General features: G+C 41.2%; 1 protein-coding gene across 4 annotated transcripts in view; it reads right to left on the bottom strand.

The window, feature by feature from the left end:
• vps13b (vacuolar protein sorting 13 homolog B) overlaps positions 1-14,835 on the bottom strand; it is a 1,087,794-nt gene that overhangs the window by 898,848 nt on the left and 174,111 nt on the right. For all 4 annotated transcript variants that reach the window (XM_085992288.1, XM_085992290.1, XM_085992289.1 and 1 more), the window contains exons 11-12: positions 11,860-11,997; positions 636-723 (exon numbers count right to left, since the gene is read on the bottom strand). In XM_085992288.1, coding sequence (XP_085848414.1) covers positions 636-723; positions 11,860-11,997 — 226 coding nt within the window. The remainder of the gene's footprint in view (positions 1-635; positions 724-11,859; positions 11,998-14,835) is intronic.

The raw sequence follows: 14,835 nt of genomic DNA, 5'->3' as shown, positions 1-14,835 counted from the left end.
CCTCAGTAAAATAAAAAATATCAAGACATTTCAGATGCAAGTACAAACTGATTTAATTGGAGGCTGTGTAACCTCTCTTTTCTTTTGGCTCGCCAGGCCACAGCTAGTGACTAAAATTTACCCTGTTGCATATAGTACAAGGAGAATATGCTCAAGTTATTTTTTTGTGTGAATATTAATGTCATGAAACTGCTCTTGGGACTACTAAATAACAAATCTTCAGTTAATGTAACAAACTTTGGTACCACAGGAAAAAGTACCAATTCTTATGAAATACTTTGCACTGTATGGTTTAACACTGCAGTGGTAAGTTGTACTGTATTTGTAGAAGCATCACTTTTGTAGTTAAAGAGAATACACACCAGGGAACCAGTGATTATAAAAAGCACTGACCATGCGGAGCTGGCCAAAAGCCCATTGCTTTGGTTTTTGCAATTTAGTCCATATACAATGGTTCTGCAATGCTTATCCTGTACATATATTTTTGAAGATATAATCGCATCGGACTACCCTGGTCAGATTGAGGTAAGAGAGAGGTCAACAGCCAGGTCAAGGACCAGCTGGCTATGAAGAAACTTTTGTTTGTGTAGTTCAAGGGGAGGGAAGCAAACATCAAAGAGAAAATAGAGCAATACCTTTGCCACTACTGCACTCCATTGTATACAGGTAATCCATGTAGAAGGCCCCAAAGCGCTGCACACCAGCTATCTCTGTGTATGTCTCCTGACAACAAAGGAAGACAAATAAAACTTAAGTTCCAAAAGGATGGAATTCAGAGATTACAACACTATATGTGAATGCCTATTTGTATTTACATAGCCTTTTACACAAAGACTTATCAGGGAAAGAGAACAGAGGTTATCTAAAGCATTCTCCTATTCAAGTAATGTGACATAATACAGGTTTTGCACAAGAGAGCTATACAATTTGAGTCACCATTTCACCAGTTAATGTCTAATTTTAGTTACTTATATAGTCAATAAAGTTTGATGAAGCTTGAAAAGTTAATAACGGTAATACGATTTGTTGAAGGATGGCATTTTTTGTGAAATATATATTCAAGAATTCAAAACAAATTCTAACATTGTCTTCAAATTTACTCCAAAGTACCCACTTTAACATGCAAATGCTGCACAAAATTTGAACAACACTTTTATATGGTTCATGTGTTCTAGTTAGCAAAATTGTGCTGGCAGAATCTTTAAAAAAGCAGGTTTTTCCAGCTTATTCATATTCATAATCAATACTTGAGTGAAATTCATTATCTCCTCTTCCTCTCTCACTTGTACATACTATAGACTACTCTGAGGTAAAATCCACACCCATCTATCTCCTTTTAACTTTACAGTATGGTTTTTGGGGGCAAACTGCCTGTTGCTCAGCTCATTTTAAAACTGTGTTTTAGAGGCTGGCGACAATTGCATTTTTAAAAAGCATTCACAAGGTTTCATGCACATGCAGTCCAAAAAGTTTGTCAATCTAACAGCAGAATGTAATATAATGAATGGACTTAAACTTTAAAAACATAGGAATGTACACGGATTAAAGACTCCATTGCAGTCCATCTAGCCGGTCCTGAAGTTACAAAAATACAATAATGCATCTCAGTTACTGTACTTCTGTCAAAAAAAAACTACCCAGCCGTCTCTAGAATTTGCTGATGTGATCTGCCTCGCTGGGCAATCCATTCCACATTGTTCACCAATCTATCCTTCTTTCTTACCTCAGCGCTTTTCCATGCCCACTGGTTATAGAGTTTGCACTTGTGTCAAACAGTTTATGATGTTTCAGTTTATCTATACCCTCTAGAATTGTGAACACTAAGGTCTGAGCCTTCTCGTCTGCAGTGTAAGCATTTATAGGAACACTCCCAGTTTCCTTATTCTCTCCTCGTGGCTCAAGTGCCCAATCCTCTTTTACACACTGCCCGAGCACGTACAGTGCAATTTTTTTTTTTCTTGAACAAAACAAATCACCACACAATTTTCATGACGAACCAATGCTCTGACTTCAAGCCCCAACCCGTTCCATTTTGGATTCGGCAGAAGTTGATCGCCCGCTGTAGAAGAGAAGGTAAACGACTTGCTGCCAGGCCTCTACCACTCAAACAAGGGTGACCTGGTGGTGACTTGCCTTCCAGTTTCTCCTCCCAGTGGACCGGGGGGGGGGGGGGCGGGGGGGAGTAAAAGGGGAACATCTGGTCTCTGTTGAGTGTCACCACAATGACATGGCAGAAATTAGTAACTCACATTATGCACAAATCTATGCCCTACCACTCAACAGATGGTGTTTAAAGATGGTTGTCTTGAGCTTAAAAAAATTGCAACACGGGTTTTTAATTCTTTTTAACCAAACAATAGAAAATAACCAGATTACTTTGCTAAGCTCTAAATAACATGTTTTTTGTTTTTAGAAACTAACTGTTCCCATACCACTATAATATTGACTGTAAATATTAATTTTCAGAAGGCCTTTGATAAGGTTCCACATGGGAGACTTCTAATTACAGGTCTAATCACACAGGGTAGTTATTAGAGCCCTGCTGTTCATATACATGAACTGGATGTATAAATGAAATGTAGGCAGGTTAAATTTGAAGACAGCATTGAGAGCAAAGTTGCAGTCAGTGATTTGCAGAAGGACTTAGATCAGTTTTGCGATTGGGCAAACAAGTGGCAAATTAAACTTAAAATACCAACAATTGCACATTGTATTATAAATTATAATACAGAGAATGGAACAGAATTAGTAAACAGAGACCAACACTGCAGTCGTACTGAAATACCGGTCTGACACTGGTACTGCACAAATGCAGATCACAGCTAGTATCACCAGTTATGCCGCGCATTACACTGTGGCAGCCAGGAGAAAGCTCTGTGAATCTGTGTGTGCATGCCCGCATGGAGCCCCACTCCCAGCAGGTCATATTTTTTTTTTTTTGGGACAGCATAGGCAGCAGCATCCATTTTCTTTCCAAAACATTAATAATAATCTGCAAATAGTCTGTTAAGTACCCAGGAGATCTAACTGGCCACCTGAACCATTTTTTGACCACAACCAGACATTGGACAGGAATCATACTTCAAGCCATGTGGTGCGAAATATCAGGGAGACACGTTTCAAAAGATAATTATTCAGTGCATGCAGTTTGAGAAAGTTTAACTTTATAAAGGGTGAACAGCAAAGATGTTAAATGAGTACTTTGCCACTGTTTTCACAGAATGGTGTGACAGTAGCAATGAAAGGGTGCAAAAGGAGGAGGTGCAGTAATTAGATAGGATAAATATAGGTAAGGGAAAATTGGTGGGGAACTCCAAGTGGAAAAGGCACAAGGCGTTGATCGCTTGGATTATGGAATGCTGAGGAAAGTCAGAGAGGAAACAACAGAGGCTCTGACCACAATCTTTCAAACATCCTTGGACATGGAAGTTGTACCAGGGGACTGAAGGGTTGCCAAGCTGTCGAAAGAGAGAGATAAAACAGATAACTATCGACCAGTCAGCCTAACATTGAGTAAGCATTTAGAAATCATAATATAGGATCAAATTAATATTCACCTACTAAGAACATATGACAACAAGCATGGATTGTACAAGACTAGTCATGCCTGTCAGATTTAATAAAGGTTTTTGAAGAAATAACAGTGTATTGAAAAAGGAAATGCAATAAATGTGCATACGAATTTTATAAATGCCTTTGATAAGGTTTGTTGATAAAATTGTAGGACATGGTATTAAAAGAGGTTAGCAGCATAAATAAGAAATTGATAACGAATAAAAACAGAATAGTGGTTAATGGTTGTTTTTCAGACTGAAGGGATGTAAAAGTGGTATCCCCCCGCCCCAGGTGTCAGTGCTGGGACCTTTGAATATAATTTATAACATAATAAATAAATTATCTGGATAATACTATAAAAGGGAGTGTGGTTAACTATAAAGAGGATTTTAACAGTGAAGAGCACCGTGAAGATCAGGCAGGTAGATGTCAGATAAAATCTGATGCAAAGAAATACGAGGTGACACATTCTGGGAGGAAGAATAAGCGGAGTACATATACACTAAATGGTAAAACTGCAAAAGGAGTAGAGCAGAGAAACTGCTCGGGGTTCTGATACACAAATCTTTAAAAGTAGGAGGACAAGCTGATACAGGTGTAAAATAAAATGTGGAACCCGAGGATTTAATAATAAACTTGTAGAAATGATCGGTTAGGCCACAGTTAGAACATCGTGTACAATTTTGGGCACCTTGCTGTAGGAAGGATATCCAGGCCGTGGAGCGGGCGCAGAAGAAATTCACCAAAAACAATCGCAACAATGAGGAGCGTTAGTAACGAAGAGAGACTGAAGAAACTGGGGCTCTTTTCATTACAGCAAGAAAGGTTACGAGTCGGTCCGATACAGGGGTTAAAATTTAGTTTTGATAAAGTAAATCGGAAAAAAGCTACTTCCACTGGGTGAGTCGGTAACTAGAGGGCAAAGAATGCTTATTTAAAGGAAAAAAATGTCATATGTTTTCAATTCTTAAGTCATTCTCGAGCTGAAACTTCAGCGTTCAGTCTGGATTCATTTTAGGGTGACTTGATAGGGTATTTAACGATTTACCATAAAATCCAGATCTTTGGATACATCAGATATAAATAAATCAGAACTGCAGGTATAATGCTGTGCAGTGAAAGCAATGTACACTACAATAAAAAAAAATGAACATTTGGTGTACTGTATATGTCAAGCTCCCTGCTATGTTAACTTTTAAAATAAAAGAGATTTATTGTGCATTTTGTGGTCTTCGCAGAAAAATTCAAAAGATACCAAATTTCCTACCTCCGCACCTGCAGTGGTACCTCACATATTCATGTGGCAGGTGCGGCATTAAAACAGAAATTGCTGAAACACTCAGCAGGTTCGGCAGAATCTGCGGAGAGGGGAAAGTAGGATCAACGTTTCAGGTAGATGACCTTGCGCCCAATTCTGACAGGAGGTCATCTAACCCTACACGTTAACCCTCTCTCCACAGATGCTGCCAGACCTGCTGCGTGTTTCCAGCATTTCTTGTTATCATTTCAGATTTCCAACATCTGCAGTATTTTTGCTTTGTGCCAGATGCATCAGTTTTCCTTCATCAGTTAACACGAGAAGAGGGCTCTTTTGAGACTGAAATATTGCTAACTCTGCATCTATATGCTAGAACAGAATGTACAATTATTTTACCCGCATTCCTGCATTTCGTATCCAGCTAAAGTACCCAGGTTCCAGGCTTTTGTTCAAAGGATCGTGGCCAGTATCCACAACAATGGAAACATGGGCACAGTTCCAGTGACAGATACAGTCCCAGCTCCAGAATAAATGGTAGATCAGTGAAAGCATAATAAAACAAAAAAGTTTCAATTGTGATAAAGAAAGAAATAGCATTTTTAAAAACAATTCAAATAGTGAATATAAAAACAGGATTAAACAGGCTGGGGCTCTTTTCTCCAGCAAAGAGAAGACTGAGGGGTGACCTAACAGAGGTCTTTAAGATCATGAAAGGGTCGGATAGGGTAGACTTAGAGAAGCTATTTTCACTTATGGGGAAGTTCAGAACTAGGGGCCATAAATGTAAGATAGTCACTAATAAATACAATAGGGAATTCTGAAGAAACTTCTTTACCCAGAGAGCGGTGAGAATGTGGAACCCGCTACCACAGGGAGTGGTTGAGGCGAATAGCATAAGGGAAAGCTAGATAAACACAAGAGGGAGAAAGGAATAGAAGGTTATATTGATGGGGTTAGATGAAGAAGGGTGGGAGGAGGCTGGTGTTGAGCATGAACACCAGCATGGACCAGTTGGGCCGAATGGCTTGTCTCCGTGCTGGAAATACTTGGTAATACTTTGTAAAAGTAACTGACTATTGTACACCAATATAACTCGCAAATGGTTCTGTACAGCTTTTTAAAGTCATTTTCAGTTATTTAGAAATCGGGTTACTCACAGGTGGTGGACTGGACACTGAATAAAAATGCTTATTTTTTTTTTGTGATGAACCCATTTTCAGCTGTATTAATCAAACTGCACCAAGTTAACATTCTTAAATATATCAAGGAATTTTTTTGAAGCAATTTTTTTTTTTTTTTTTTTTTTTTTTAAACTGCATTCTTAAACGCTGCCCGATTGCGCTGGTTCAATCACAGAAACCCCACAGTGCAGATAGAGGCCATTTCGGCCCATCGAGCCTGCACCGACACATATCCCACCCGATCCCCGTAACCCCTACACCAACACATATCCCACCCTATCCCATCATGGCAGATGTTTTGCGTTCGGTGATATGCAAGTAAGTTTGAGCAGAAACTTGAGGGGAAAAAACACTTCTCAAAACGGGCGCCATTTTGGGCGCAACCAGATCACCAATTGCTCCCAAAGCGGAAACTCTACCTCACCATGTCCAAATTAGATCGTTCCAATCCCCAGCACTCGAACATCTGAGCACAAAAATTGTTTTATAAACCTATGCATCTCTTTGCCCGATTGGGTTGGGCCGGAATGTTCAATACTGAACTTCTCCCTTATCGATATATTTCAGAAACAGCTGAACGATGTCCTGAAACGTCACCGGGACCAAATGGTTAAGTTTGTGAAGATGATGAGAAAAAGATTGTGGAAATCAAGGTAACTTTCCACTGGGATTGGTCTTAATCAACCTTCAACTCCTGACGAAGGGTCATCGACCTGAAACGTTAACTCTGTTTCTCTCTCTCTCTCTACAGATGCTGCCTGACCTGCTGAGTATTTCCAGCATTTTCGTTTTTTACTTCAACTCCTGGTCTGTGCGGAGTTGGCTGATTGCAGTACGGGCTGGAATTAGCCCGAATTAGGGAAAAGAGGGGTGGGGGGGGAAATCAGCTGAGGCTGACAATAGTAACTTTCAAAAATGAATTGGATAAATACTTAAAAAGTAAAAGTGTGTAGGGCTATGGGGAAAGAGCAGGGGAGTGGGATTAATTGGATAGCTCTTTCAAAGACATGGCAGGCTGAATGGCCACTTTCTGTGCTATAAGATTCTATGACCCTCTATTCTATGAACTAGAAATTGTAGGCACAATAGAAGAGAGAGAGAGAGTTAGGCTGAGCAGAAGCAAATTTAAAAAAAAAGAAAATTTTGATTTTTTTTTAATGCATGTTACGGTATTATTCTAAAAGTAATAAAGGTATTTCTGGCACCTCAGTAGTATAATTACTGCTGTAATAGTAGTGGCTCTTCAGTCCCACTGTGTGCAAGCGGAAATCTTAATAAAGATTGGCTCTCATGAATCCAAAGATTAACACATTACAACACCTTAAGGTAACCTGCAGGTGATATAGTACAAACTTAGGGGAGGAAAGTGCGCAGGCACAATGGGCCAAATGGTCTCCTTCTGTGCTGTATGATATGCGTTCATTAATAATATTGCTGGGATGTATTAGAAGAGTATAAATCGCACATGTACCAGTAACTCCCCCTCCATCCTCAGTAAATGCATTATGTACGCAGTGTGTAGTAGATATAAAAAGTTATAATAAGCAAAGCCTACTCTTTCTTTCCATACTACTAAATTAGCTTTGTAGTCTAGCTCTGTAAAAGTCTTGGACTGACCACTTTTCTAATTGTTTAAATCTGTTATGCCGCAGTTTTTGTTTTTTATTAGAAAATGTGAGTATATTTTCTAAGAGCCATGTGTCTTTAAAACACAATGTAAGCCACGTATAACTGACCATTTTTTTTTCCTCGTATGACCAGCTGTCTGATACAGATCAGCTGTGATCTAACTGAATGGCGGAACATAGGATTACAGAGGATATACGGCACAGAAACAGGTCATTCGGCCCAACCAGTCTATGCCGGCGTTTATGCTCCACTCGAGCCTTCTCCCGTCTTTCCTCATCTAAATCTATCAGCATAACCCTCTATTCACTTTTCCCTCATATGCTTATCTAACCGCCCCTTAAATGCATCTATACTTTTCGCTTCAACCACTCCCTGTGGTACCGAGTTCCACATTCTCACCACTCTTTGGGTAAAGGAGTTTCTTCTGAATTTCCTATTGGATTTCTTGCTGACTATCTTATATTGATGGCCCCTAATTATGGTCTTCCCCACAGTATCCACTCTATTAAAACCTCTAATAACAGGGTCAAAGAGCTGAATGGCCTACTCCTGTTCCTATGTATTCTTTCACAGATTTATCCCTCACTTGAAGGTCAGAATCAGCTCGAGTACGGCGCAGTCATCCTGTAGTTACAGCTGACACTGCCAGCATATGTTTCTCTAAGCTGTTGTTCCTCTAAGTTGCACGTTGATGTGACATTGCTAACAACTGGTGTTCCCCTATGTTCACGCTGTAGCATGGCTGCAAGCCTCCTGACACATCAGTTAGTAGCACCCTCGCCTGAGTCAGAAGGTTGTGGGTTCAAGACCCACTCCAGGGACACAAGTACAAAAATCTAGGTTGACATTCCAGTGCAGTACTGAGGGAGTGCTGCACTGTCAGAGGTGCCGTCTTTCGGCTGAGACGTTAAACCGAGGCCCCGTCTGCTCTCTCAGGTGGACGCAAAAAATCCCATGACACTATTTCGAAGAGGAGCAGGGGAATTATCCCCGGTGTCCTGGCCAATATTTATTCCTCAATTGACATATTATCTGCTCATTATCACATGGCGGTTTGTGGGAGCTTACTGTGCGCAAATTGGCTGCCACGTTTCCTACATTACATAGAAACATAGAAGATAGGAGCAGTAGGCCATTCGGCCCCTCGAGCCTGCTCTGCCATTTAATGAGATCATGGCTGATCATCCAAATTCAGTACCCTATCCCTGCTTTCTCCCCATATCCCTTGATTCCTTTAGCCTCAAGAAATATATCTAACTCCTTCTTGAATATATTTAATGAATTGGCCTCAACTGCCTTCTGTGGTAGAGAATTCCACAGGTTCACCACTCTCTGGGTAAAGAAATTCCTCCTCATCTCTGTCCTAAATGGCTTACCCCTTATCTTTAGACTGTGACCCCTGGTTCTGGACTTCCCTGCCATTGGGAACATCCTTCCTGCATCTCGTCTGTCTAGTCCTGTTAGAATTTTATAAGTTTCAATGAGATCCCCTCTCATTCTTCTAAACTCCAGCGAGTATAAGCCCAATCGACCCAAGCTCTCCTCATACATCATTCCTGCCATCCCAGGTATCAGCCTGGTGAATCTTCGCTGCACTCCCTCCATGGCAAGAACCTCCTTCCTCAGATAAGGCGACCAAAACTGCACACGATACTCAAGGTGTGGTCTCACCAAGGCCCTGTACAACTGCAGCAAGACATCCTTGTTCCTGTACTCGAATCCTCTCGCTATTTGCCTTCTTAACCGCCTGCTGCACCTGCATGCTTACCTTCAGCGACCTGTGGACAAGGACACCCAGGTCTCGTTGCACTTCCCCATCTCCCAATCTATTGCCATTCAGATAATAATCTGCCTCCCTGTTTTTGCCACCAAAGTGGATAACCTCGCATTTATCCACATTATACTGCATCTGCCATGCATCTGCCCAATCACCCAACCTGTCCAAATCATACTGGAGTTTCTCAGCATCCTCCTCACAGCACACATGCCCACCCAGCTTTGTGTCGACTGCAAACTTGGAAATATTACATCTAGTTCCCTCGTCTAGATCATTAATATTGTGAATAGGTGGGGTCCTAGCACCGATCCCTGCGGTACCCCACTAGTCACTGCCTGCCACTCGGAAAAAGACCCGTTTATTCCAACTCTTTGCATCCTGTCTGCCAACCAGTTCTCTATCCAAGTCAGTACCTTGCCCCCAATCCCATGTGCTTTAACTTTACATGCTAATCTCTTATGCGGGACCTTATCGAAAGCCTTCTGAAAGTCCAAATACACCACATCCACTGGTTCCCCCTTATCTATTCTACCAGTTACATCCTCAAAAAATTCCAGTAATTAGTCAAGCACGATTTACCTATTGTAAATCCATGTTGACTTTGTCCGATCCCGTCACTGTTTTCAAAGTGCTCTGCTATTACATCTTTTATAATGGACTCTTACATTTTCCCCACTACCGATGTCAGGCTTACCAGTCTATAATTCCCCATTTTCTACCACCTTTTTTGAATAGTGGGGTAACATTAGCTACCCTCCAATCCCTGGGAACTGTTCCAGAGTCTATAGAATTTTGGAAGATGACCAGCAATGCATCTACTATTTCTAGGGCCACTTCCTTAAGTACCCTAGGATGTAGATCATCAAGCCCTGGGGATTTATCGGCCTTCAATCCTGTCAATTTCCCTAACATCATTTCCCTACAAATACTGATTTCATTCAGTTCCTCCCTCTCATTAGACCCTATGTTCCCCAACATCTCTGGGAGGTTATTTGTGTCCTCCTTTTTGAAGGGAGAACCAAAGTATGTATTTAATTGGTCGGCCATTTCTTTGTTCCCCATTATAAATTCCCCTGACTCTGACTGCAAGGGACCTATGCTTGACTTCACCAATCTTTTTCTCTTCACATACCTATTGAAGCTTTTACAGTCAGTTTTTATGTTCCCTGCAAGCTTATTCTCATAATTGATTTCCCCCCTCTTAATTAATCCCTTTGTCCTCCTTTGCTGAATCCTAAACTGCTCCCAAACCTCAGGTTTGCTGCTTTTTCTGGCCAATTTATATGTCCTCTCCTTGGATCTTGTGCTATCCCTAATTTCCCTCATTAGCCACGGTTGAGTCACCTTTTTTGTTTTATTTTTATGCCAAACAGGGGTGAACAAATTCTGTAGTTCATCCATGCGATCTTTAAATGTTTGCCATTGCCTATCCACCGTCAACCCTTTAAGCAATGTTCCCCAATCCATCCTACCCAACTCGCGCCTCATACCATCGTAGTTTCCTTTATTTAAATTCAGGACCCTAGTCTCGGAGTCAAATACTTCACTCTCCATCTTAATGAAGAATTCTATCATCATATGATCGTGCTGCCCCAAGGGGCCTCGCACAACAAGATTGCTAATTAATCCTTTCTCATTACATAATACCCAGTCTAAGATGGCCTGATCTCTAGTTGGTTCCTCGACATATTGGTCCAGGAAACCATCCTGTATACAATCCAGGAATTCCTCCTCCACAGTATTGCTACTAGTTTGGTTAGCCCAATCTATATGTAGATTAAAGTCACCCATGATAACTGCTGTGCCCTTATTGCACGCGTCTTATTACAACGGTGACTACACTTCAGAAGGTACATCATTGTCTGGGACGTCCTGAGGTCGAGAAAGGCACTATATAAAACAAGTCTTTCTTTCGTTCTTTCATTCTTTCAGTGCCCAAAATCTTGAAGAATCTTGAACAAATTCTTGAATACCAAACCAGAAGATGCGAACTGCCTGATTTAACTGACATTAGCAACCGTTGTAAGCAAAGGATTTTCTGTTCAACTCTGATGGTTTGGTTTGGGATTTAAGATGTCATCAGTTGTCCCTGTATGCACACCCAATGTAAATTAAGCCAACAGTATTGGTTACTTCTCTCGGCATCCTTGGTGTTCTTCCATCAGCATTACAGTCTGAGGAATATTATCATCAAGCTGGTAAATCAAATTAAATTTGAATTAACACAGTCAGAACCAAGTGACTACATTGCTTGCCTCCACTATTTCCACAGTAGATTCATGCAGAGAAGTAATTTCACCTAACTTATTGTGCAACTCCATGCAGCAAGTATTGAAAGCATTTTTTTCTGAAGATTTGTTTTAAAAAGTCTACAAAAATATTGCACGATATATTGTGAAGTAGAACCTTGGGAAAATACATTCTCCCAGTGTGCTAATTAGTTTTAGTAATGATCTGACCTTGTGTTGGGCTGCATCCAAAATAAACTCGGCCCGGACACCATTATTTTCTGGACTTCGGTAATCGAACAGAGAATTGGTGCGGTATGTTAACCCTTTGTTGTCCAGACTTTCACCACAACTGAAGAAACAGGCTTCCTTTTTTTAAAAAGTAATACAATAGTTAAGTTTTAATTTAAAACTGCAATCAAAAATCATTTTCTGTGCATGTATCTAGTAAGTACACAAGTGCGAGAGTCCATTTTAATTAATTATTCAAGAAATAAGCTTTTCATTTTAACGGTTTTAACCTTTGCTTCCATTCACCAAAAGGCCACACGATAAATTTTCCCTTTTCAGGCTCAATTGAACCAACCAATAGAAGCCATTTTGCAGCTGAAGTACAATTTGCGTCATGTATAAATAAAGGTTAAGTTAAATCAATACTATACACACATAATTAAAAATAACACAAAGTGCTGGAAACACTCAGCAGGTCAGGCAGCATCGAAGAGAGGAGAAACGTAGTCAACGTTTCAGGTCAAACCCTTCGTCAGAACTGGAAAAGGTTAGGGAGGAGAGATGTTTAAGCAGAGGCAGGGAGGAGGGGAGGAAAGAACAAAGGGAAGGTCTGTGATGGGATGGAGGGCAGGAGAGATTGAATGACAAAAGGGATGATAGTTGTAAGGCAAAAGGTAATGGGACAGGTTAAGTAACAAAAGATGGCTCTAGACGATGTGTGGACGACGATGGCAGCAACATGAACAGCTATCATGAGGAAACGAGAGGAAAAAAACTACAGGGGCCAATTTATAGTTTGGAATTGTTGAACTCGATGTTGAGTCCAGAAGGCTGTAAAGTGCCTAATTAAAAGATGAGGAGCTGTTCCTCGAGCTTACGTTGAGCTTCGCTGGAACAATGTAAGAGGCCGAGGGCGGAGAGATCAGAGTGGGAGTGGAGGGGAGAATTAAAGTGACAGGCGACTGGAAGCTCGGGGTCATGCTTGCGGACTGAACGGAGGTGGGGGTTTTTTCTCTCGTTTCCTCACATGATAGCTGTTAATGTTGCTGTTATTAATGTGCAAATCGTCCAGCAACTTGTGGCGAGGAAGAGCTATCTCGTGAATTGCCACAAGTTGGACGATTTGGGCCGCTCCGCCATTAGCTTTGCACAAATCTCTTCCTGAGCCTCCCCATTATTTTTAAGAACTTGCTGTATTTACACATTAATTGCCCATTAAACGTGCCACAGAAAGTTAGGGCTAGTAATCAATAGTGCAAGTACCTTTTTAACGATGTGATAATTGTTAATGATTGCCAATCAACCTCCTGGCCTAGAAAGTGAATAATTCTAACTGTGAAGTCTCGTTCCTTCAGGTAGTGAATTGTTGTTGGAGATTTTAAAAAGATCAAATTTTTTTTTTTTTTTTTTAATTTCTCTCCCTCTCTATTTCTCTTTTTGTAACCGATTGGACTCTAATTCACCCTCCTTCTCAGTCGTTCCTCTATTTATTTCTCAATCCTCAAATCTCATGGACTGTTGGTCCCATCGTTCACTGAGGTCCCAGATGCCCTGACGATGCCGTTATCAGCTTGTACTTCCAGCAAGTCAGGGTACAAAAACTTTGAGCTGAAGGGTGCAGGAAATAGTCTAACTAATGGCGTACACTGCGAGATACCCCGTTCCAGCAAGATCTGGCCCATGTTCTTTAGAAATCCAAAAGCAGCAGCTGAAAAATTTACCCAGGTAGAGTTTCCTTTTCCCCCCCAATACGGAATGCACACACTCGCCCCGCCCCCCTGCCCCCCACCCCCACTCTCTCCCCATCCCCCCGGGACAAACCTCAATTACTAAAGACCAAAGATCTTGGGTGCGGGATGGCAGAGTTAAGGCTCAGACATGCTCAAGTGTGCGCACCTGTACTGATGGGAGTTCTACCAGTGAAAACCATGCACCCGACCAGCACAAAGTACTGGCAAGCGCCCTATTGCTGGCCCAGCATAAACCACCCGAACCATTAGGGTGTTGGTTTACAGGATTATCTGGAACAGAATGATTAGAATCTCAGCCGCCAACAACAGATCTACTTCTCTGATTCCATTACTGAACCAGGCTGGCTGGTCAATCATCAACTGTGCCCTGACCTTTTTTGGATCTGCTGGTTCAGGTATAAGATTAGTTAGTCTTCCTAAAAGAACTGGCTTAGTTCCGAACTTTCATCGCCACCCACACCTCTTTGCAAACACCTTGATCACCAAAGAGCCCCTACTTACCTCCTCCCCCACCCCAACAAGGTTAGACAAACATATTAAAAGCAAATATTACTGTCAGACTGGGAAGGTTATGAGAGGGAGTATAGTCAATGGCTCATGTCTCACATTTTTAATCAATTTCTAACATCACAGAATAAGCGTTAACTGAAGAGTGTTTCCGGACTTCAGACGAGCCAATCCTTAAGGGAAGCTCTCCACCAGCAAACAGTGTTTGCTTATTTCAGGTTCAATAATGTACTGCTTATGCCGAGAACTGGAGCCACGAGATTATCACTTGCTGGTTTATGAAACGACTCCATTTATAGTTCAAACGATCTCATGAACCAGGGGACACAAAAATATGCAGGGCTTCCAGCATCCAAAGTGCCTCCTTCTCTCCTCCCAACCCTAAACAAGACCAGTTGCACTGGTCCTGACCCCACTGTAAAACAAAAATGAAAGAAAATGTTTTTTTTAATTAGCAAAAGTGCCATTTTTTTGGCTTTGAGACTTGATCTTTCATTTTACTGTGCCTGAAGGATAACCAGCAAACCTTGGAGCAAGAAACAAACTAGGTAGAAAGACAAGGCACTGGAAATTCAGTGGCGATGCCTACCTGCCCAATCAAACTGGTTACCAAATGTTCTGGTCTGAAGCCATCTCTTTTGGCAAGTTTCACTAAGTCAGAACTGATTCAGGTCATTAATCGTGGAAGGATCAAATTTTTAGCAGATTTCATTCATGT

Source organism: Somniosus microcephalus, chromosome 7 (assembly GCF_052327205.1).
Source record: "Somniosus microcephalus isolate GS21.2 chromosome 7, FLI_Smic_1.0, whole genome shotgun sequence".
Lineage (NCBI taxonomy): Eukaryota > Metazoa > Chordata > Chondrichthyes > Squaliformes > Somniosidae > Somniosus > Somniosus microcephalus.
Note: the sequence above shows the minus strand (reverse complement) of the source record. Positions and strands in the feature narration are given on the sequence as shown.